This window comes from Thalassophryne amazonica, chromosome 8, assembly GCF_902500255.1.
Source record: "Thalassophryne amazonica chromosome 8, fThaAma1.1, whole genome shotgun sequence".
Taxonomy (NCBI): domain Eukaryota; kingdom Metazoa; phylum Chordata; class Actinopteri; order Batrachoidiformes; family Batrachoididae; genus Thalassophryne; species Thalassophryne amazonica.
This window is the reverse complement of record NC_047110.1, coordinates 109,602,482-109,625,047: the sequence shown is the minus strand read 5'-3', so window position 1 is coordinate 109,625,047 and position 22,566 is coordinate 109,602,482. Positions and strand designations below refer to the sequence as shown.

Genomic DNA, 22,566 nt, shown 5'->3' with positions numbered 1-22,566 from the left:
CAGTGGCTACGCAATGACACTGACGTGGGTGTGACCCTTTTGCAGTTCTCCATCACGTAGGTGGGTGATTCTTAGACTACGGGCACTTATTATGTCCTTTGATCATATTGTATGAAAAACAGAAAAAAGGGGAAATTTCACACTTTTATAGTATCTTTACAATGAAGTGTGTTAAGAAATTTGTTCTAGTAGTCTATGATGACTTTTTCACCTTTTTTCAGCATCATTATGTGCAAATATTGCCGTTTTGTGCTTGTCCCACACCCAGACTTTTGATCTTCAATGATAAAAATGAATGGTAAAGAAATGTTTTTTCTAATGTTTTAAAATATCTCTGAATAAAATATCAGTAAAATAATCAAAACATAATTGGGGTATTCAATGTCATACAACTGTTGTGATTTTTTTTAAACAAAATGTAGATGTCCCACACTATTGCCATAATTTCCACCACAACACTGTAATGTCCTTTAAAACAGTTTGAGTTTCACTCAATTCTGAGGAAAAAATTATGGAATCACCCTGTAAATTTTCATCCCCAAAACTAACACCTGCATCAAATCAGATTCTGCTCATTAGTCTGCATCTAAAAAGGAAGTGATCACACCTTGGAGAGCTGTTGCACCAAGTGGACTGACATGAATCATGGCTCCAACACGAGAGATGTCAATTGAAACAAAGGAGAGGATTATCAACTCTTAAAGAGGGTAAATCATCACGCAAAGTTGCAAAGATGTTGGTTGTTCACAGTCAGCTGTCTAAACCTCTGGACCAAATACAAACAACATGGGAAGGTTGTTAAAGGCAAACATACTGGTAGACCAAGGAAGACATCAAAGCGTCAAGACAGAAAACTTAAAGCAATATGTCCTCAAAAATCGAAAATGCACAACAAAACAAATGAGGAACGAATGGGAGGAAACTGGAGTCACGTCTGTGACCGAACTGTAAGAAACCGCCTAAAGGAAATGGGATTACATACAGAAAAGCTAAATGAAAGCCATCATTAACACCTAAACAGAAAAAAAACAGGTTACAATGGGCTAAGGAAAAGCAATCGTGGACTGTGGATGACTGGATGAAAGTCATATTCAGTGATGAATCTCGAATCTGCATTGGGCAAGGTGATGATGCTGGAACTTTTGTTTGGTGCCGTTCTAATGAGATTTATAAAGATGACTGCCTGAAGAGAACATGTACATTTCCACAGTCATTGATGATATGGGGCTGCATGTCAAGTAAAGGCACTGGGGAGATGGCTGTCATTACATCAATAAATGCACAAGTTTACGTTGATATTTTGGACACTTTTCTTATCCCATCAATTGAAAGGATGTTTGGGGATGATGAAATCATTTTTCAAGATGATAATGCATCTTGCCATAGAGCAAAAACTGTGAAAACATTCCTTGCAAAAAGACACATAGGGTCAATGTCATGGCCTGCAAATAGTCCAGATCTTAATCCAATTGAAAATCTTTGGTGGAAGTTGAAGAAAATGGTCCACGACAAGGCTCCAACCTGCAAAGCTGATCTGGCAACAGCAATCAGAGAAAGTTGGAGCCAGATTGATGAAGAGTACTGTTTGTCACTCATTAAGTCCATGCCTCAGAGACTGCAAGCTGTTATAAAAGCCAGAGGTGGTGCAACAAAATACTAGTGATGTGTTGGAGCGTTCTTTTGTTTTTCATGATTCCATAATTTTTTCCTCAGAATTGAGTGATTCCATATTTTTTTTCCATCTGCTTGGTCTAAAAAAGTAACCGTCACTGACTGCCACAATTATTTTTCCTGATTTCGTATAGTGTTTCTTAAAGCCAGAAAGTTGCCATTTGAAATGACTTTAGTTTTGTGTCATGTCTGTGATCTGCTTTTTTTCTACAAAATTAAACAACTGAATGAACATCCTCCGAGGCCGGTATTTCCATAATTTTTGCCAGGGGTTGTACTTCATCAACCTCCAAACCAACGATACATGCAATTTTCCCTCCATGACTTGAGCATCGTTGTAGTTTTTCAACTCTGTGTTGTAAAGGAGGTCATATTTGCAGACTTTTCTGCCACACATTCCTCTATTTAATTCATGATCGAAATGTAATCAGCATGTGCACTGCAAAAACTTTTAGAACAGAGAGGAGAGGAAGGAGTGAAACCAGAAAAGTGACCATTCACAGCCCTTGCAGCCTTAGTCATTTCGACCTCTAGTTTCATTTTTTGGGAGATGCACGTCACATATTTTTTCGGAATCATCAGCTCTTTAATTTCAGATTTGTGTGCATTGTTGCAGTGTTCTTTTTATTGTTGTCATTTATTCTTTTATTATTGGAGTTTATTTTGTTTAGGGTTTTGATTCCTGTGAAAGTCCGATATAATTAGGCATTATAATTATAATTATTATTATCATCAACAACAAATTCAGTAGATAAGTTGCAGTGGAATATAAGTCCCAAACTACAAAAAAAGGTGACTTGTCCTCCTGAAAATGGGGTATTCTTTTATTGGCATAAGTATTCAGTTGTGCGGACTGTTCATCCATTAATGTTGGTTTTTATTTTCACATGGAGTGCAAACATGACCAGGAAACATATACCACATTTGGGGAGCAATCACTTTGGTGAGTACCAGGAATTTTTTGAAACCAGGAGCTACGCAATTCAGAAATAGGCTATTTTTTTAGTGAATTTCAGTGTTTCCACCAACAAAAGTACGGATTTTGCTAAAATAAATAAATAAATAAATAAATTAAAAATTCAGCAAAGAAGAATTGTGAACAGTGCTGAGATAAATCCCACAAAAACACAAATCAAAATCTATGAAGTACGAAAGGAGAATCATTTTAGGTGAATTTCACACTTTACACACACACACACACACACACACACACACACACACACACACACACACACACACACACACACACATATATTGCACAAATTTGCAAATTTTGCAATATGATGAACCAAACACAATTATAAGAATCAAAATATGTTAAGTGAAGGAGAAGAAGAATTTTTAGATGATATTTGCACATTTCACCCCAAAAAAGTCCACCCATTGAATTAGAAAAAGGATTTTCCATGAATTGTGGATGGATGGCGGACGCTTTACCGTAACATTACCTCACCAAACTCTTGGTCTGTACGGGCTACAAAAAAAAAAAAAAAAAAAAAGAGGCTAAACTGGACAGGTGGTGTGGGGGAGGATAATATGTGCAGGAAAATATTCATCGTGCAGCAAAAATTAAATAAATAATTTTTTATATATACATATGAAACAATAAAAAAACAAGCAAATATTTAATTTAATAAAAATTTCAATTTTAATAAATAAATAAATAAAATTCTATGGGTTTTTCCCTCCCTGTATATGAGGGTGTCAGAAGAACTTTGGTCAGGAAGACACACAAACAAAACTTGAGCCCTTTTTTATGAGTGACTGCACCAGGAGATGAAAAAGTACTGGGCCACATTCAAATCAAGGTGGAAAAAGAAAATCTGTTATGGATTGTTCATGTTACTTTTAGCTCAGCTTTGTGTCACTTCAGCCTATAATGTGGATGCAGCCACAGAGGTGACTGTACAGTGCAGCATGTTCTGATATTATGGATGACATATATGAGTAATAGTTCTGTTGCTGATGCTGGGTTTTAGGCAATGGAAAATGTGGCACACTGTGAATTTAAAAAACATGAAAGACCTTCTCTGTCTCTGTATCTTAAATTGCATGAAGCCATAAAAATGGAAAAAAAAAGGCGGATTGGAAATTTCTTGCCTTCTTCATCCTCACTTTCCTCTTCTGACTCCTCTTCCTCCCCTTCAGCTCCTTTGAGCTCCTCCTCCTCCTCATTGTCCTCAGAATCTGACTCTTCCAGCCACTCCTGTGTCTCTGAAGGGAGACAACAATGAACACACTTCAAACTGACTTCCATCTGATCCAATCCACGGACCGTATTCCCCAAGATACGCAACTCGTATCTAAGTATCAATCTGGGTATCACACTGCAGAACGGACCTGGATCATCATATCAGTCAGTGGTTTTCAAGCTGTGAGCGCCAGAGTTCTTCAATGGTAGACGAATCCACAATCCGGAAATGGCATAAACAAATCTGCCAAATGGTGAAATGAAACTCTGCAAATTAGCATTGCTATGGACGCAACATGTTTTGGTACTGGTAGCGCCGCCATTCCCACTTTCAATTGATCCTTTCGATCCCTGAAGGGCGCGAACCGTGGAGACCTGCTTTGTGAGTATTCCTACTGTTGTGATTAGCTTATCTGAGTATTTTAAAGTAAAAAATATGTTAAAAACCTAAATTTCACAGTACAAAAATCCTAAATTGGTCTTTTTTTCACAAAGAAAGGCCAGAAAAGCCGTGTGACACTCGCAGCTGTGATTCGCATTATTTTCAATTATGCCAAAAACTGTATGTGCAACTGATCTTTAATTCAAAAGACAAATATGCCTGCTACAATTTCAGTTTTTTATTTACATTTTATTGCTCCAAAAGACCAAACAGAAGCACTGTGATAAACTACTAACAGTGTTTCTTCAATAATTTGTAAATGGTAATTGGACTGCATTTATATAGCGCTTTTTCATCTGCATCAGACACTCAAAGCGCTTTACAATTATGCCTCACATTCACCCCAATGTGAGGGTGCGGCCATACATGGCGCTCATTTGTCTTTTATTTGTAAGTTTCAACTGTAATTTAAATCTCAAGGAATATGGAGACTATAGCATAGAGGGTGAAGGGCTAAAAACATTTTTCTTTACATTATTACAAAATTGTTGTAAAAAAAAAGAATTGACAATTGTGAAGTAGCCTATCATTACTTTGAAGTTCTGCAACAATTATTCAATTTTAAATTATAGTTTGATGATATATGCACAGATAGTGAAGAGCTTCACTCATTAATGTCAGCAACATCGAGTATATTAACTCATATTATGTATGTTTATTTAGTACATTAGAAATCCCATTGCTCACAATGGAGACAGCTCATGCTAATGTTAACACATTAGCATAGTGTTATGAAACAGCAGTGGGTTTTCATACTAATGGTAGCTTGTTAGCGTCACATTATGTGATGTTAGGGAGTTTTAATACCAAGTATACCTCTGGTTATGAGCTTTCTTGCTAAAGTTAGCCCATTAGCATTGTGCCAGCATCACTAATGGGCTGTTAGCATGTATGTATTCTAGTATGTATTTCAGCACAATATGAATCCCATTGCTTACAATGGAAGAACTCAGCTCACGCTAATGTTAGGTGTGATTTTGGCACCTTGCATCGTACTTAAGGCCAATTATCTGCTATGATAACCAACAGAATGGTCGTCATAGTGCCCCACAGTTCTTGAAATGGAATATCTCACCTGGTGGACATTAACCATTAATGCTTGTACAACAGAATTTCGCCAAGAGCTCTACTACAACACACTATATAATAATAAACTGTAATTTTACTAAAATAAGGAAAGTGCTACAACAGAATGACAACATTTACCAATTAAAAACTGCAACTGGATAAATTACAAAACATTTTGAAGCCTCTTAGAACATGTTTCTCAGTATTTTCCCAATAATTGCTCAAGGATATTGTAATGTTCTATTTTCAGGGTTACTGCAGTCCACCATTAGGGGTCTTCAGTTGGTTCAGAACGCTGCTGCCAGACTTTTGACACAAAGCAGAAGATTTGAACATATCATGCCCAGTTTGGCATCGTTACACTGGCTCCCTGTCTCTGTGAGAGCAGATTTTAAGGTTTTGTTATTGACTTATAAGGTTGTTCATGGATTGGCGCCATCTTATCTGGCTGATCTGGTGGAACTCTATGTCCCGGCCCGGGCTTTGCGGTCACAGGATGCGGGACTTTTCTGTGTTCCCAGGGTGAAGAAGAAGTCAGCAGGTCAAAGAGCCTTTTCGTATCGTGCACCCACCCTGTGGAACAGTCTTCCTGCGACCGTGAGGCAGTCGGAGTCCGTGGACATTTTTAAGTCAAGACTGACAACCTATTTTTATTCTCTTTCTTATGAATTGTTTTTATTTTTATCCGTTTTATTCTTTTACTTCTGTTTTTATTTATGTATTTGAATTTTTTTTATTCATTTTTAATTATTTATTAAATTTGATGTTGAATTGTTTTATGTAAGGCGCCTTGAGACGGCTTTTGCTGTGATTTGGCGCATTATAAGCTAATTAAATTAAATTAAATTAAGGAAAGACTAATTATGCAACAGATTACAACCAAATTTATTGGCTGTGATTATAATAAAGTAATTTTTATTCATTAATTCATGTTTCATAAATACAACCCCAATTCCAATGAAGTTGGGAAGTTGTGCAAAATGTAATTAAAAACAGAATACAATGATTTGCAAATCCTCTTCAACCTATATTCAATTGAATACACCACAAAGACAAGATATTTAATGTTCAAACTGATAAACTTTATTGTTTTTGTGCAAATATTTGCTCATTTTGAAATGGATGCCTGCAACATGTTTCAAAAAAGCTGGGACAGTGGTATGTTTACCACTGTGTTACACCACCTTTCCTTCTAACAACACTCAATAAGCGTTTGAGAACTGAGGACACTAATTGTTGAAGCTTTGTAGGTGGAATTCTTTCCCATTCTTGCTTGATGTATGACTTCAGTTGTCAACAGTCCGGGGTCTCCGTTGTCGTATTTTGCGCTTCATAATGCGTCACACATTTTCAGTGGGCGACAGGTCTGGACTGCAGGCAGGCCAGTCTAGTACCCGCACTCTTTTACTACAAAGCCACACTGTTGTAACGTGCAGAATGTGTCTTGGCATTGTCTTGCTGAAATAAGCAGGGACGTCCCTGAAAAAGACGTTGCTTGGATGGCAGCATGTGTTGCTCCAAAACCTGGATGTACCTTTCAGCATTGATGGTGCCATCACAGATGTGTAAGTTGCCCATGTCATGGGCACTAACACACCCCCATACCATCACAGATGCTGGCTTTTGAACTTAGCGCTGGTAACAATCTGGATGGTCTTTTTCCTCTTTTGTCCGGAGGACACAACGTCCATGATTTCCAAAAACAATTTGAAATGTGGACTCATCAGACCACAGCACATTTTTCCACTTTGTGTCTGTCCATTTCAAATGAGCTCAGGCCCAGAGAAGGGATTGAAGGTCACGGGCATTCAATGTTGGTTTTCGGCCTTGCTGCTTACGTGTAGAAAGTTCTCCAGATTCTCTGAATCTTCTGATTATATTATGGACTGTAGATGATGGAATCCCTAAATTGAATTGCAATTGAACGTTGAGAAACATTGTTCTTAAACTGTTGGACTATTTTTTCACGCAGTTATTCATAAAGTGGTCATCCTCGCCCCATCTTTGGTTTTGAATGGACGGCTGAGCCTTTTGGGGATGATCCTGTTATACCCAATCATGACACTCACCTGTTTCCAGCTAACATGTTCACCTGTGGAATGTTCTAAACAGGTCTTCTTTGGGCTTCTTTCCCAATCTTTTGTTGCCCCTGTCCCAGCTTTTTTGAAATTTGTTGCAGGCATCCATTTCAAAATGAGCAAATATTTGCACAAAAACAAAAAATTCGATCAGTTTGAAAATTAAATATCTTGTCTTTGTGGTGTATTCAATTGAATATAGGTTGAATAGGATTTGAAGATCATTGTATTCTGTTTTTATTTACATTTTACACAACATCCCAAATTCATTGGAACTGGGGTTGTACTATAAGAAAAAAACATAATAAAATAGTTAACTATTGTTATTTTGGAGAGTTCAAATATTAAGATTAAGATTTCTATAATAAGATAATCAGCACTGTTTGCAAACACCACATGTGCAAAGCTAGTGGACCATTTGCCACTCACTTGGATCCATTTCAACCAGAACCTCCCAGCGGTCCATCTTGTGGAGGTCCAAACAGTAGAGATCATTCAGCGTGAACTGCCGGTCGCCCACCTCAAACATTCCCCCATACAGGAACAGCTTCCCCTGACGCACTGCTGCCATGGCGCTCGACCTCGGACACGGCTCCACCAGGGGCGCCAAAGCTGATACTGAGAGGAAGGAACCAGATATGTGAACATGGAACCAGTAGCTTCAATGGGAATCTGAACTTGAATGAGAAAAAAGTGAATGTGACTATTCAGGATCACTTCCAAGGAATTTAGTCACAGCTCTCAATGCAAACATCTCGAAGACCAAACAAAACATCTGATAGACTAAAACCAAAAGGACTGAAGACCAATTAAAAAGTCTGATCAATTAAAACCAAAAGGTCAAAAGGCCAAACAAAAAGTCTGATAGACTAAAACCAAAAACCCAGAAGACCAAACAAAAAGTCTGATAGACTAAAACCAAAAGTCAAGAAGGCTAAACAAAAAGTCTGAGACTAAAATCTAAATGCCAGAAGACCAAACAAAATGTCTGATAGACTAAAACCAAAAGTCCAGAAAACCAAACAAAAAGTCTGATAGACTAAAGCCAAAAGGCCAGAAGACCAAACAAAAAGTCTAATAGACTAAAACCAAAAGCCAAGACCAAAAAAGTCTGATTAAAACCAAAAGTCCAGAAGACCAAACAAAAGTCTGACAGACTAAAACCTAAAGGCCAGAAGAAGAAAGAAAAAGTCTGATAGACAAAACCAAAAGGACCGAAGGCCAAGCAAAACATCTGATAGAATAAAACCAAAAGGTCAGAAGGCCAAATAAAATGTCTGATAGACTAAAACCAAAAGGCCAGAAGACAAAAAGTCTGATAGACTAAAACCAAAAATCCAGAAGACCAAACAAAAACTGAGAGACTAAAACCAAAAGACCAAACAAAAAGTCTGTTAAACTAAAACCAAAAATCCAGAAGACCAAACAAAAAGTCTGATAGACTAAAACAAACAAAAAGTCTGATAGACTAAAACAAACAAAAAGTCTGATAGACTAAAACCAAAAGGCCAGAAGACCAAACAAAAACTCTGATAGACTAAAACAAAAAGTCCAGAAGGCCAAACAAAAAGTCTTATAGACTAAAACCAAAAGGCCAGAAGACCAAGCAAAAAGTCTGATAGACAAAAACCAAAAATCCAGAAGACCAAACAAAAACTCTAACAGACTAAAACCAAAAAACCAAACTAAAAGTCTGTTAGACTAAAGCCAAAAGTCCAGAAGGCCAAACAAAAACTTTGATACACTAAAACCAAAAGTCCAGAAGACCAAACAAAAACTCTTAGATTAAAACCAATAGTCCAGAAGGCCAAACAAAAAGTCTGATACACTAAAACCAGAAGTCCAGCAGACCAAACAAAAAGTCTGATGGACTAAATCCAAAAGGCCAGAAGACCAAACAAAAACTCAGACTAAAACCAAAAGACCAAACAAAAAGTCTGTTAAACTAAAACCAAAAGTCCAGAAGGCCAAACAAAAAGTCTGATAGATGAAAACCAAAAGTCCAGAAGGCCAGACAAAAAGTCTGACAGACTAAAATCTAAAGGCCAGAAGACCAAACAAAAAGGCTGATAGACTAAAATCAAAAGTCCAGAATGCCAAACAAAAAGTCTGTTAGACTAAAACCAAAAGGCCAGAAGGCCAAACAAAAAGTCTGATAGACCAAACCAAAAGGCCAGAAGGCCAAACAAAAAGTCTGATAGACTAAAACCAAAAGGCCAGAAGGCCAAACAAAAAGTCTGATAGACTAAAACCAAAAGTCCAAACAAAAAGTCTTACAGACTATAACCAAAAGTCCAGAAGGCCAAACAGTCTGATAGACAAACCAAAAGTCCAAACAAAATTTGATTGACTAAACCAAAAGTCCAGAAGACAAAAAAGTCTGATAGATCAAATCAAATGTCTATAAGACCCAACAAAAAGTGTGTTAGACTAAAACCAAAAGTCCAGAAGGCCAAACAAAAGTCTGTTAGACTAAACCAAAAGTCCAGAAGGCCAAACAAAAAGTCTGATAGACTAAAACCAAAAGTCCAGAAGGCCAAACAAAAAGTCTGTTAGACTAAAACCAAAAGGCCAGAAGGCCAAACAAAAAGTCTGTTAGACTAAAACCAAAAGTCCAGAAGGCCAAACAAAAAGTTTGATAGACTAAAACCAAAAGTCCAGAAGGCCAAACAGTCTGACAGACAAACCAAAAGTCCAAACAAATTTGACTGACTAAACCAAAAGTCCAGAAGACAAAAAAAAGTCTGATAGATCAATTCAAATGTCTATAAGACCCAACAAAAACTCTGACAAACTCAACCAAAAGTGCAGGAGATCAAACAAAATGTGTGACAAACAAACCAAAAATCCAAAATTCCAAACAAAAAGTGAGTTCAATCCCAATCGCTGACCTTTCATCCGTATCACTCGCATTTGATCCTAATCTTAGATCCTGATAGATGAGCCTTGAGGCCGATCACTCATTTCTGATACAAATTTTACATCCTGATTTCTGATCGCCCAACTTTGATCCCAATCACTGATCTTTGATCCTAACAGCTGAGCTCTGAACTTGAATGCTCATCTTTGTTCAAAATCTTAGATCATGAAAGCAGAACTTTGATCCTGATTACCATCTTTCATCTGAAACTTGGCTCTTGATGTCTGCACTTTGATCCAGATCACTCATCTTTGATCTTAATCATAAATCCTGATATCTGATCTATCATCCTAATCTTACATCCTGACCGCTTGAACCTTAAGCCTGATCACACATCTTTAATCCTAATAGTCGATCCTGATATCTGATCTTGGACCCTAATCTTAATCTGATAATCGACATCAATCTGACATGGAAAGACTAATAGCTGAGCTTCGATCCCTATCACTCATGTTTGATCCTAATCACTGATGCCGATAGCTGAGCCTTAAGCCAATCACACCTCAATGATCCTAATTTTAGATCTTAACAGCTGAACTTAGATCCTGATCACTCATCTTGGATACTAACCTCATATCCTGATATACAAGATTTGAACCTGATTACTCATCTTTGATCCTAACATTACATCCTAATATCTGATCATTGATCCTCATCAACTTGATCTTGATTACGCATCTTTGACCCTAATATGGACATCCTAATATCTGAGCTCTAATGCCGATCACTCATCTTTGATCCTAATCTTAGAAAAAACTAAAAGCACCAAATACACCACCTGGCTGAATAAATACAGGCTGTAACACAAGAATGAAAACATCATTGTCCCTATTTTCTAGAATTTGGTTTATCTTTGGTTGTGTGCATCTTAATCTTGCCATTGTTGTCATCTTCGTCGTCCTCCTCCTCCTCTTCCTCCTGCTGGACTGCATGAATCACCTCCTTGATGGTCATCATGGTGCCATCTTCCATCACAATTTCTTTGATGATTTCAGTAGGACCTTGAGGAGCAGTGTCCTCCTCCTCCCCCTTGTCTGCTCCTTCTCCCTCAGCTCCACCCTTTACCCTCCGCCGTCTCTTCTTCTCAGTCTTGTTACCCTGAACAGACAGAAAGAAAATAATAATTCTAGTTATTATTATTCAGAGTTTTCCAGGCAGAGGCTGAAACACAGAGGTGGTCAGAAAACACAAACTTTCACTATAAAACTATAAAAGGAGGGGGATTTGAGAAGATGTACATCTGGGAAGGTTTATCTGCTCAATGATCAATCATGCAACTCTGAGCACAGCGCATGGGAATATTCAGGAATTCAAAAGTCTGTCCAACAAATCTCAACTTGGACTTTGACCAAATCAAATGGATAAGTTTCTAAGTCTGATATGGAGTGACATGTTCTCTTTCTGAGCAGGAAATACCTTCCAAAGCCACCTGTTCAACCTGAACAAACATCATAACGCTGGTTTCGGGGTTTTGAAAGAAATACCATCTCAGTGAGACAATCTGGATTTTCCGGTCTATCTTCTGTCATTATCTGTTTGTTTTGGTACTGGAGGTTTCTCAAATGTGCTTTTGCTCCAAAGTGCCTTCACCGCTCAGCTCATCAGTTTCCTGCAGTTGCATAACAGCTCCTTTAGGGGGAGCTCGCCACCGGCTGTTAATCTTCATGGGAAATTACTGTTTGAAGCTCTTGCATTTTTATACGGATAAATTAATCAGCTTTGTAATTTAAAAATAGCCTTAAAAAATAAAGCACAAATGTATAAGCAAGTGAAAATTCTTAGAAATGTGGCTCAGAGTAAATCAAAATAAACACAATTCTGTAATCCAGTGAAATGTGGAGGTGGGCGTCTTAAATTGGAAAACAACAAGCTGTATATCAGTGAAGGTTACAGTATAATAATGAGGAAAAGCCAACTGAAAAAAAAAAAAAAAAAAAAAAATATATATATATATATATATATATATATATATATATATTTTTTTTTTTTCTTTTTCTTTTGGTACTTTTACTTGCACCCATTTTTGTTTTTGCATATCAAGCACACATTCATACTCCTGCCTGTGACACCATTATTTCTCAATTTTAACACATTAACATTTGATCTCTGTCAATTGTGGTAATCTCTTGAGTCAATTTAACATACTGGGCCTGATTTTACAAAAGGTTTGTATGTGTACAAATGTGTACAAGCTCTATAACACCTGGAAAAATATCTACTAACACACCATATTCAATCAATCAATCAACATTTATTTATAAAGCACTTTATAACACCGACTGGTGTCCAAAGTGCTTAACATTAAAAACACAAATTTACAAAAATAAAGCACATATAAAATAACATTTTAAAACAACACATAAAAAAGAACATAAAAATAACAGAACATGTCACCTCCCCACTAAGTGTTAAAAGCCAGTTTAAATAAATAAGTCTTTAACTTAGATTTAAAAAGTGCTAGGTCATGAATTGTACGTAACTCAAGAGGTAGCTCATTCCACAGTCTGGGGCCAGCTACCACGAAAGCATGATCACCCCAGCGTTTATATCTTGACCTTGGAACATCTAAGTAAAGCTGGCCAGACGGCCTTAATGTCCTACTGTAGGTGCGCAAAGTTAAAATTTCAGACAAGTAGGGAGGTGCAAGGCCATAAATAGCTTTAAAAACAAACATTAAAATTTTAAAATCAATTCTAAAACGAACTGGAAGCCAGTGGAGTGAGTACAGGACGGGTGTAATATGCTCACGTCTAAAAGTGTTTGTTAAAAGACGAGCAGCAGCATTCTGCACCAATTGGAGACGTGCAAGAGATGACTGATTAATGTCCGAATAAAGTGCATTACAATAATCAAGTCTGGAGCTGATGAAAGCATGAATGGCCGTCTCAAGATCACGTCTACTGAGAAAGTGCTTTATTTTAGCCAAAAGGCGAAGTTGGAAAAAACTAGCTTGTGACAACAGAATTTATCTGTTGATCGAACCTCAAACAGCTGTCAAATATCACTCCCAAATTCTTGACAGCTGGTTTTACATAGTTAGCCAAAGCACCAAAATTTGGTGTTACCACATTTGGTTTGCCAGAGCGCTCAAACACCATGATCTCAGTTTTACCATCATTCAGGTAAAGGAAGTTTTGGGACAGCCACTGCTTTACATCACGAATACAATTAAATAATGATGACAAAGCATCACTCCCATTAGTCCTCACAGGCAGATAGATTTGCAGATCATCTGCATAACAGGTTGTGCTGGGTTATAATTGACCCCAATTGTTGTGTGTTGGGGGGGGTTTGGCTGGACAAGGTTGGGTTGTTTTGTGTTTATTTTCCTTCCCAGATGATTTGGGGCTGTTCTCTGAGGAAAATGTGCTGCAGAAGAGTCTCTCTCCTCTGTTACGATGATTGGCTGCACCTGTTGCATTCTCGTGCGGCTCTCTATCAGGACAATCCACGACACCTGTGATGTTCACGTGCAGATCTGAGGACTTCCAGCTGGTACCAATGTAGTGATGAAGAACTACATTTAAACCAGCAGTGAGTTGGATAAGACTGCCGGAGAATACGACCTTGTGACGACCGTGTGGGGACGCTGAGGGCCATTTCAGAGTCTGACATTGCGCCTGTGAAGGAGGACGAGGGTGAGAGGCAAACGTTGTCAGCACACGACAGAGGTGAATATTCTGAAAAGTTTATCCGTGAATGTAAATTGGCGTTTATACGCAGCTATAAGTAATTATTGGTGGAAATTGTTTGGTGTGCTCCTCACGGCAGTGGTGTGCGGATTAATGATCCTCCACTAGCTGTGAGCAGCAGCCTCTTTGAACTAAGTTTGAAACCAGACCTAAACGTGTAGCTGATAAGTTTGCCTCTAAACAATATTTCGTAGTAATAAGTGTTAAATAATCTCATCTCTGTTCCTCCTTCACAGAGTACAGTCTGGGAAAGTCAAAGTGTTGGCGGAACTCCTGAGTCCTGAACGTTCGGACTCCGACTGTTGAGACGCTGATAGAGCGCGCCGCCTTTTCACCTTACCAGAACTTTAATTATTTAGTATTTCATGTATAGCACAAAGGGAGAAAAATAAATGTGTTTTCTTTTTGGAACTGCTTCTGATTATTTCATGCTGGGTTCAGTCAGATACTGGACCGCTCCTCAATCCGCGTCTTATCCATAACACCAATGGCAGAATGTACAAAGACAAAAAGAATTGGCCCAAGGACAGAACCCTGCGGCACTCCACAAGACAGATGAACAGTTGATGAGGAGAGGTCCCCAATCATGACAGAAAAGCTCCTTTCAGCCAAATATGATTTAACCACTTAAGTGCAGTACCATGAATGCCAATAAAATGTTCTAACCGGGAAACAAGTACTGTGTGATCCACAGTATCAAAGGCTGCTGTGAGGTCCAACAGAACCAGCACAGTAGGATTCCCTGCATCCACCGACAAAGTGATGTCATTATGAACTTTTAAAAGTGCTGACTCAGTGCTGTGTCGTGATCTAAACCCAGATTGGAATTTTTCAAGGATGAGATTGTCTTCTAAAAATGATTATAACTGTAAAAAAGACAACCTTTTCTAAAACCTTAGATAGAAATGGCAGATGAGACACAGGTCTAAAATTAGATAAATTAAATTAGATAAAATAGATATTAACAGCGCACAGTGAGAACACTACACATATAGTCCATTTAACACATCTAACTTAATGAGTATGCAATTTGGGGTGTGCCTATGCGAGTGCGTAAAACTACTTTAGGTAAACAAGCGAATATACGAATTTAGCATATGTAATCCAATGCATCATAGTCAAATTGAAATTTAGCAGGTTTTGTTAGTGTCTGTATTTTGCACATATAAAATCAGGGTTGTAACTGTGTTATGAAATTGCAGACATGCATAAATCAGATTCTAAGCCATTTCCTCTGAGCTGTTTGGGATATGCATTTCTTTATTTTCAGCCTACAATATTCTTTAACACAGAAACCAGCATAATTAAACATTAATTTATAGCGACTGCACACGGCAGATGACATCAGTCAGCATACTTAAACACTGTAGACAGCAACAAACACACAAAAATAATTCTCAATCTGTGTCATGCTGCCCACTTATGTGCAGCATCCATTTTGGTGAGGAAAAAAAAAAAAAACTTTTCCGATTCAAAATCACTCCAGTATTATTCTGCCCTTAGTAGGATGCAGCAGTTTTCTAGCTTGGCAGATAGTTCTGGAGGAAATCACTGAATAAATGAACAAACTGAAAATATGGTTTGACCAAAGCAAATTGTCATTAAACTTAAAACAAAACTAATGTTATTTGAGAACTACAGAACAAATGAGCAAGTACAAATACAGATCGATGGGGTGTAACCTGAAGGGGTTAATGAAATGTTCAAAATAAACCTTTAAATAAATAGTTAAACAGTAAACATCCAGGAGTCACCTAGCACTGGTACCACAGTCTCTTATACAAAGAGACTGGTAGCGTGTTTTTGAAAACATGGCTGTGATTGGTCCATCTGATACGTCGGCTGCTATTGGCTATCACGCCACGCTCTGTGATTGGCTGTGGCGTAACCGCCAATAATGTAAGTTGGTTCCACTCCTCCAGAGACTGCAGTACCAGTGCTACGTTGTAACAAAGGCTGCAGCCAATCAGAGAGCGGTGTGTCTCAGCCAATCAGCAAAATGTCAGAATGCTGACTAAAAGTCACGTAACCAAATAACCCGATACCAACTCCTTTGCATTGGCTGGAGGAGTGGAACCAACTTAGGAGTCACCAGGCAAGGTTGAGATGTTCACTGTGAGGATCACTGTGAAACTACAGCTTAATGCTAACTTTAACATTGAAAATGCCATAGACATGCTAACGCATTAGCATCGTTCCCGTTTTTAAGTTATAAAATCTATCAACTGTTTCAGAAGACCAGAACAGGTCAGTTTAACATAAAAGGGTAAGTATTACTCACAGACATATTCTCTTTATGGTTTAGTGGGGAAAAATGAAGAGAACGCGAAATAAAAACCAACAGCTTTGCTTCAAGGGCCCCTTGCTGCCCAACAAGATGCCTGATGGAAAAAAGTGGAAATCCACCAAAAAGCAGACATTTTTCATCCCTGTAACAATATCTGAGCTTGCCACAGTATGCAACACAAGAAACAGAGTCTATTTACATCAGGGTGACTTAAGTGAATAAAATCAAGAACATCTTTAGCCATAGGAGGAGCTTTTCACTGCAGCGGTGCCGAATCCATGTTTGTGCCACACACCTTGCATCTCATCATGTTTGATTTTGGTAAATGTTCAATAAATGACATTTTCATGGGGAACTCTTTAACTACTCTGGCCATTGTATATCAAATTGTGACAGCTCACTACAACAAGCTCATAATTCCTAGAAAAAGCCCCATGGAGGTTCTTCACTCGTGCACACTCGCGGCACCCCCTTGAGACCCTTGTAAAGGCCCGGTCACACGGCATATGACGATTCCTGAATGAAAGGAAAAAAGTCACAAATCGTTGAGAACAGGTAGACGAATGAGCTTTAACACTGAAAAGCCTGGGAATCAAGAGTGCAAAACGGACAAAAGAGGAACAAAACAAAACCGAAGCTAACATTGATCTCGACGCTTTAAACAAAATGCAGCTGGAGCCACTGCTGGAGCAGTGTGTGTCTGCATCTCTGCGTTCCAGGACTCGGCGCTGGGATGGAGCTCAGCTGCAAACAGAAGTGCACAATCCAACCCACTGTGGAGATCTGTGCATGTCAGTGAATCCACCTGCTGTGGTTCCTCGTCCAGAACAAAAGAGGGATCATCTCCTTCATCTGAATCCTCACTGTCTGGTTCAGACTCTGACGACACGCTGCACGCTCCAATTAAAAACACAAACAAATGAAGCGCTTGCTCAACATTCATAAGACACCTCATTTTTACAAAAAAAAACACACCACACTAACCACACACGCGAAATTCGCCACCAAAATAATACACACTGCAAACACGTCAAATATTTCTCATTCATTCATTCCTTCATCTTCTATCGCTTAGTCCAATTAAGGGTCGCGGGGGGCTGGAGCAGTCACAGGGCGTGAGGCGGGGTACACCCAGGACAGGACACCAGTCCGTCGCAGGGCCACAAACAGACAAACAAACACAGACACACCCACACGCACACCTAAGGACAATTTAAAGATTCCAATCCACCTAACCCGCACGTCTTTGGATGTGGGCGGAAACACAGGGAGAACATGCAAACTCCACACAGAAAGGCCACGGGAATTGAACCCACTGTGAAGCAACAGTGCTAACCACTAAGCTACCGTGCCGCCAATTATTATAGAAATATTTCTCAAATCTCTCAAACACCAAAACTTTAATCGCTGTCTGTACACCTGAAATGCATGCGTACGAGAGAGAGAGATAGCACTGTCTCTCTCTCTCTCTGCCTTTTTTTTTTAAACCCTGCTGTTTCTGATCATCTCAGTGCCACGGAAACAAATGAGGCTGATCGCGTTCCTGCAAAGCCCCCCTGCTGCGAACAAATATGCAGTGATCAAGGATCACTTCCTCAAAACTTCTGAACTGTCAGACGCTGAAAGCGCCAGCATGCTTTTCTCTTTGCACAGGCTAGAGGACAGCCAGCTTTTCATGGACAGTTCATGGACAGAATACTGCAGCTCCAGCCGAACCTTTTTGTGCAGCAACTCTCTCCTCATGTGCGCACGGCGCTGTAACAACACCCACGGATCACAAACTGCTGTGCGTTGGCGGAGGAGGCCGAAAAATTATTCCTGGCACGCCAGCACAGCAGCCACATTATACACAGCGGCAGAAGCCCCACGCCACACACTAGCACCCCCCCCGGGGGAGCTGCAGCTCTCCTCCACTGCAGCGCTCACAAACCGGCTTCTGTACTGTGTGAAAACATTCAGCTGGTTGAACGAAGTCAAACTAAATGCTAACATTACAAAGACTAAGCAAACAATAAAAAAAACGTCAAGAGCTAGAGCAGAACAAAATACGGTTGAATTGAGGTTTTCGGCGGCATTCGTTCCGATTTTTCGACAGTTTAAAAAGCCTGACAAAGCGCCAGCTGCAGGAACGATGCTGCATGAAGGTTAAACAATGCCAACAAAAGTCAACGAAAGACAAGATTTCTTGTTTTGTTTGGGCTTCATTGTCCTTCGTTAAGTGCCATGTGACCAGGCCATAAGGAAGGCATGTGCAACTCACCACAACATCTGGAAGCAACCTGCTATTATCGTCAATCAGTGCGCCTCCAATTGTGAAACATCTGACCGCTACTTTCCAGCCTACCCTGAGTATGCCGGGGAACCAGCGGTTCTTCACTGTGTCGTAAAGGTAGAGGTCATTGTAAAAGTCGCCTTCTAATGTCTCCTCTTCCTCCTCATCACAGACGCCACCAAACAGCACAGCTCGACCCATTTGGCCGACAGCCAGTGAGAAGCCGGAGCGAGGAGGGGGCTTGTTACCAGACGGATTCACCCTGGACCACAACCACTTCTCTGGAAGCCAAACAAACAGGAGTCAGAAAAAGGTAAAGATGGCAGCTGAATTATTTGTACTAAAAAGATGTTTTATTGTACCTTGGTCACCTTTACCCTCTCTCTTCAAAAGGAACATGTCAGAGTGTATGGTTCCCTTCTCCACATCCTTCTTGACTCTCTATTAATACAAACACAACTCATTTTAAAACAGAAAGAAACATATCATCAATGCATCATTTGCTTCTGCAAATGTAACTGCAGTGTCAGATCTCTGGTGCTCGCACCACTTTAGAGTATCCACCATAGATGATGACGCCTGAGGCATCAGGAGTGGAGGTCATCTGACAGGCAGAGCGTGGCGAGGGGGCAGAACCAGATGGAGAGAGGCGGGACCAAGAGAAGGTATCCAAGGAAAATGAGTAGACGTCACTGTAATAGATGAAATCCCTGCAAGGGGAGGGAAAAAAAATGGAAAAACTGTCATCAAACTCACAAAATGGTCCACATACTTCCAGATAAAAGTACTCACATGGAATCAATCACCGGTACCTCTGTTCACCAGGAACGAAGAATCTGTTTTTAAAAACATAAATTTCTAACTTTTACCTACTTTAAGATAAGGGAGGAGTACAGGGTCACGTAAGAGTCGAGGAAGGTACACACAGGTGGACTACATTGTGTGTAGCAGATGCAAGCTTAAAGAATTTATAGACTGTAGGGCGTAGAGGTGAAGTAGAAGAGTCACATCTCAATAAAGGATCAGATGGTGGAAGCTGAAAAAAGAAGACTGCTATGTGAAATTCAGTGAGCAGGTGAGACAGGCACTGGATGGATAGGAAACAATTTTGGACAAGTGGAAAAAGTACTGCAGATGTGGGGAGGGAGACAGCTAGGAAGGTACTGGGTGTGTCATCTGGATAGTGGAAGGAAGACAAGGAGACATGGTGGTGGAACAAAGATGTTCAGGAAAGCATAAGGAGAAAGAGGCTGCCAAAAAAAAAAAAAAAAATTGGGATAGTCAGAGAGATGAAGAAAGTAGACAGGAGAAAGGCGAAAAGAGAAGTGGCAAAAGCTGTGAAAAAGGCATTTAGGGAGCTGTACAAGAAGCTGAACAGTAAGGAAGGAGAATAGGATTTGTACTAATTGGCCAAAGGGAAAGAGCTGGAAAGGATCTGCAGCGGGTTAGGGTGGTAAAAGATGTTCATGGTAATGTGCTGACAAGTGAGGAGAGTGTGTTGAGAAGGTGGAGGGAATATTTTGAGGAGCTGATGAATGAAGAAAATAAGGGAGACAAAAGGCTGGATGATGTGGAGAGAGTAAATCAGAAAGTACAAGGGATTAGTAAGGATGAAGTGAGGGCAGCTATGAAAAGGATGAAGAGTGTAAAGGCAGCTGATCTAGATAACATTCCAGTGGAGGCATGGAAATCTCTTGGAAAGATGGCAGTGGAGTTTCTAACCAGATTGTTTAACAAAATCTTGGAACATGAGAGGATGCCTGAGGAGTAGAGACAAAGTGTGCTGGTTCCTATTTTTAAGAACAAAGGTGATGTGCAGAGCTGCAGTAACTACAGAGGCATAAAGCTGATCAACCGTAGCATGAAGTTAAGGGAAAGAGTAGTAGAAGCTAGGTTTAGAAAACAGGTGAAGCTCTGTAAGCAGCAATATGGTTTCATGCCAAGAAAGAGCATCACAGATACAATGTTTGCTCTGAGAATACTGATGGAGAAGTATAGAGAAGGCCAGAAGGAGTTACATTGTGTGTTTGTGGATTTAAAGAAAGCTTATGACAGGGTGCCAAGAGTTGTGGTGTTGCATGAGGAAGTGTGGAGTGGTAGAGAAGTATGTTAGGGTAGTGCAGGACATATACAAGGACAGTGTGACAGCAGTGAAATGCGCAGCAGGAATGTCAGATTCATTCAAGGTGGAGGTGGGATTACACCAAGGACCAGCTCTGAGTCCTTTCTTGTTCGCAGTGGTGATGGACAAGTTGAAGGATCAGATCAGACAGGAGTCTCCATGGACTATGATGTTTGCAGATGACATTGTGATCTGTAGTAAGAGTAATGAGAAGACTGAGTCTATCCTGAAAATGTGGAGATACGCTCTGTAGAGAAGGGGAATGAAAGACAGTAGGAGCAAGACTGAGTACACGTGTGTGAGAGGGAGCCCAGTGGAATAGTGCAGTTACAAGGAGTAGAAGTGGTGAAAGTAGATGAGTTTAAATACTTGGGGTCAACTGTCCAAAGTAATGGAAAATGTGGTAGAGAGGTGAAGAAGAGAGTGCAGGCAGGGTGGAGTGGGTGGAGAAAGGTGGGAGGAGTGATTTGTGACTGAAGAATATCTGCAAGAGTGAAGGGGAAAGTTTAAGACAGTAGTGAGATCAGCTATGGTGGACTGTCTCTAGACAGTGGCACTAACAAAAAGACAGGAGGCAGAGCTGGAGGTGTTGCGATTCTCTTTGGGAGTGACAAGAATGGACATATCAGAGGGACAGCTCAGGTGAGACAGCTTGGAGACAAAGTCAAAGAATTTGAGATGGTGTGGACATGTGCAGAGGAGGGACCCAGGGTATATAGGGAGAATGATGCTGAGGATGGCGCCACCAGGCAGGAAGAGAAGAGGGAGGACAAAGAGGAGGTCTATGGATGTGCTGTGGAAGGACATGCAGGTGGATGGAGAAAGAGAGGAAGTTACAGAGTACAGAGCAAGATGGAAACAACTGATCTGCTGTGCTGCCCCCTAATGGGAGCAACTGAAAGAAGAAGAAGAAATTTTCTAACTTTTATCTTTCAAAATTCAACTCAAAACATGATATATGAAATTTTTGTGCCTGGGTATCATTCTGTCATTGTTCGAATTGTAGAATGACTCAATTTTTAGTTTTATGTTCACGTTCAGTCTCGTCTTCTCAGGTAGCATTTTCTGATTAAATAACAAATATATTGTTAACTATAATCAATTATTAACTAAATTATTTCCTTTTTTGTTTTCTAGTCTTGGCATTTGGTAGGGTGGTTTCATCCTGTGAAACAGGTGTACTGTTAAATTATGTTTGTTTAAATGATTTTTTGGGGGGGGGGTTTGGTCCAAACGTTTTGAATTTTTGTGTGACATTTTAAAATGCTGCAATTTAATATTCTTTGTTTTTTGTATACTTTATTCAATAGGTTTTTATTTATTTTAAATATTGTTGTTATGGTCATTTTAAAGTATTGCATTGTATGTGATTTATATGTCGTATGCCAGTAAAAAAGTCTAATAAACTAAACAACATACCTGAATGAACAAACTGGACAACATCTGTACTGAAGGTCTGTTTATACAATCCCAATTCCAATGAAGATGGAACGTTGTGTGGAATGCAAATAAAAACAGAATGCAGTGATTTGCAAATCCTGTGTGGAATGCAAATAAAAACAGAATGCAATGATTTGCAAATCCTCTTCAACCTTTATTCAACTGAATACAGGTTGAGTGTCATGATTTGGTATAACAGGAATTTAGGAATTCCATCATCTACAGTCCATAACATAATCAGAAGATTCAGAGAATCTGGAGAACTTTTTACACGTAAGCGGCAAGGACGAAAACCAACACTGAATGCCCGTGACCTTCGATCACTCAGGTGGCACTGCATTAAAAACCGACATCATCGTGTAAAGGATCTTACCGCATGGGCT

The 22,566-nt window shown here is 39.5% G+C and overlaps 1 protein-coding gene across 2 annotated transcripts in view; it reads right to left on the bottom strand.

Moving 5' to 3' along the window:
* Positions 1 to 22,566, bottom strand: part of klhdc4 (kelch domain containing 4) — a 30,931-nt gene that overhangs the window by 593 nt on the left and 7,772 nt on the right. The window contains exons 7-12 of one of the 2 annotated variants that reach the window (XM_034177245.1): positions 19,169 to 19,331; positions 18,984 to 19,062; positions 18,694 to 18,902; positions 11,249 to 11,468; positions 7,880 to 8,068; positions 3,772 to 3,885 (exon numbers count right to left, since the gene is read on the bottom strand). In XM_034177245.1, the coding sequence (XP_034033136.1) occupies positions 3,772 to 3,885; positions 7,880 to 8,068; positions 11,249 to 11,468; positions 18,694 to 18,902; positions 18,984 to 19,062; positions 19,169 to 19,331 (974 nt within the window). The remainder of the gene's footprint in view (positions 1 to 3,771; positions 3,886 to 7,879; positions 8,069 to 11,248; positions 11,469 to 18,693; positions 18,903 to 18,983; positions 19,063 to 19,168; positions 19,332 to 22,566) is intronic. The other variant, XM_034177246.1, reaches the window with a different exon arrangement.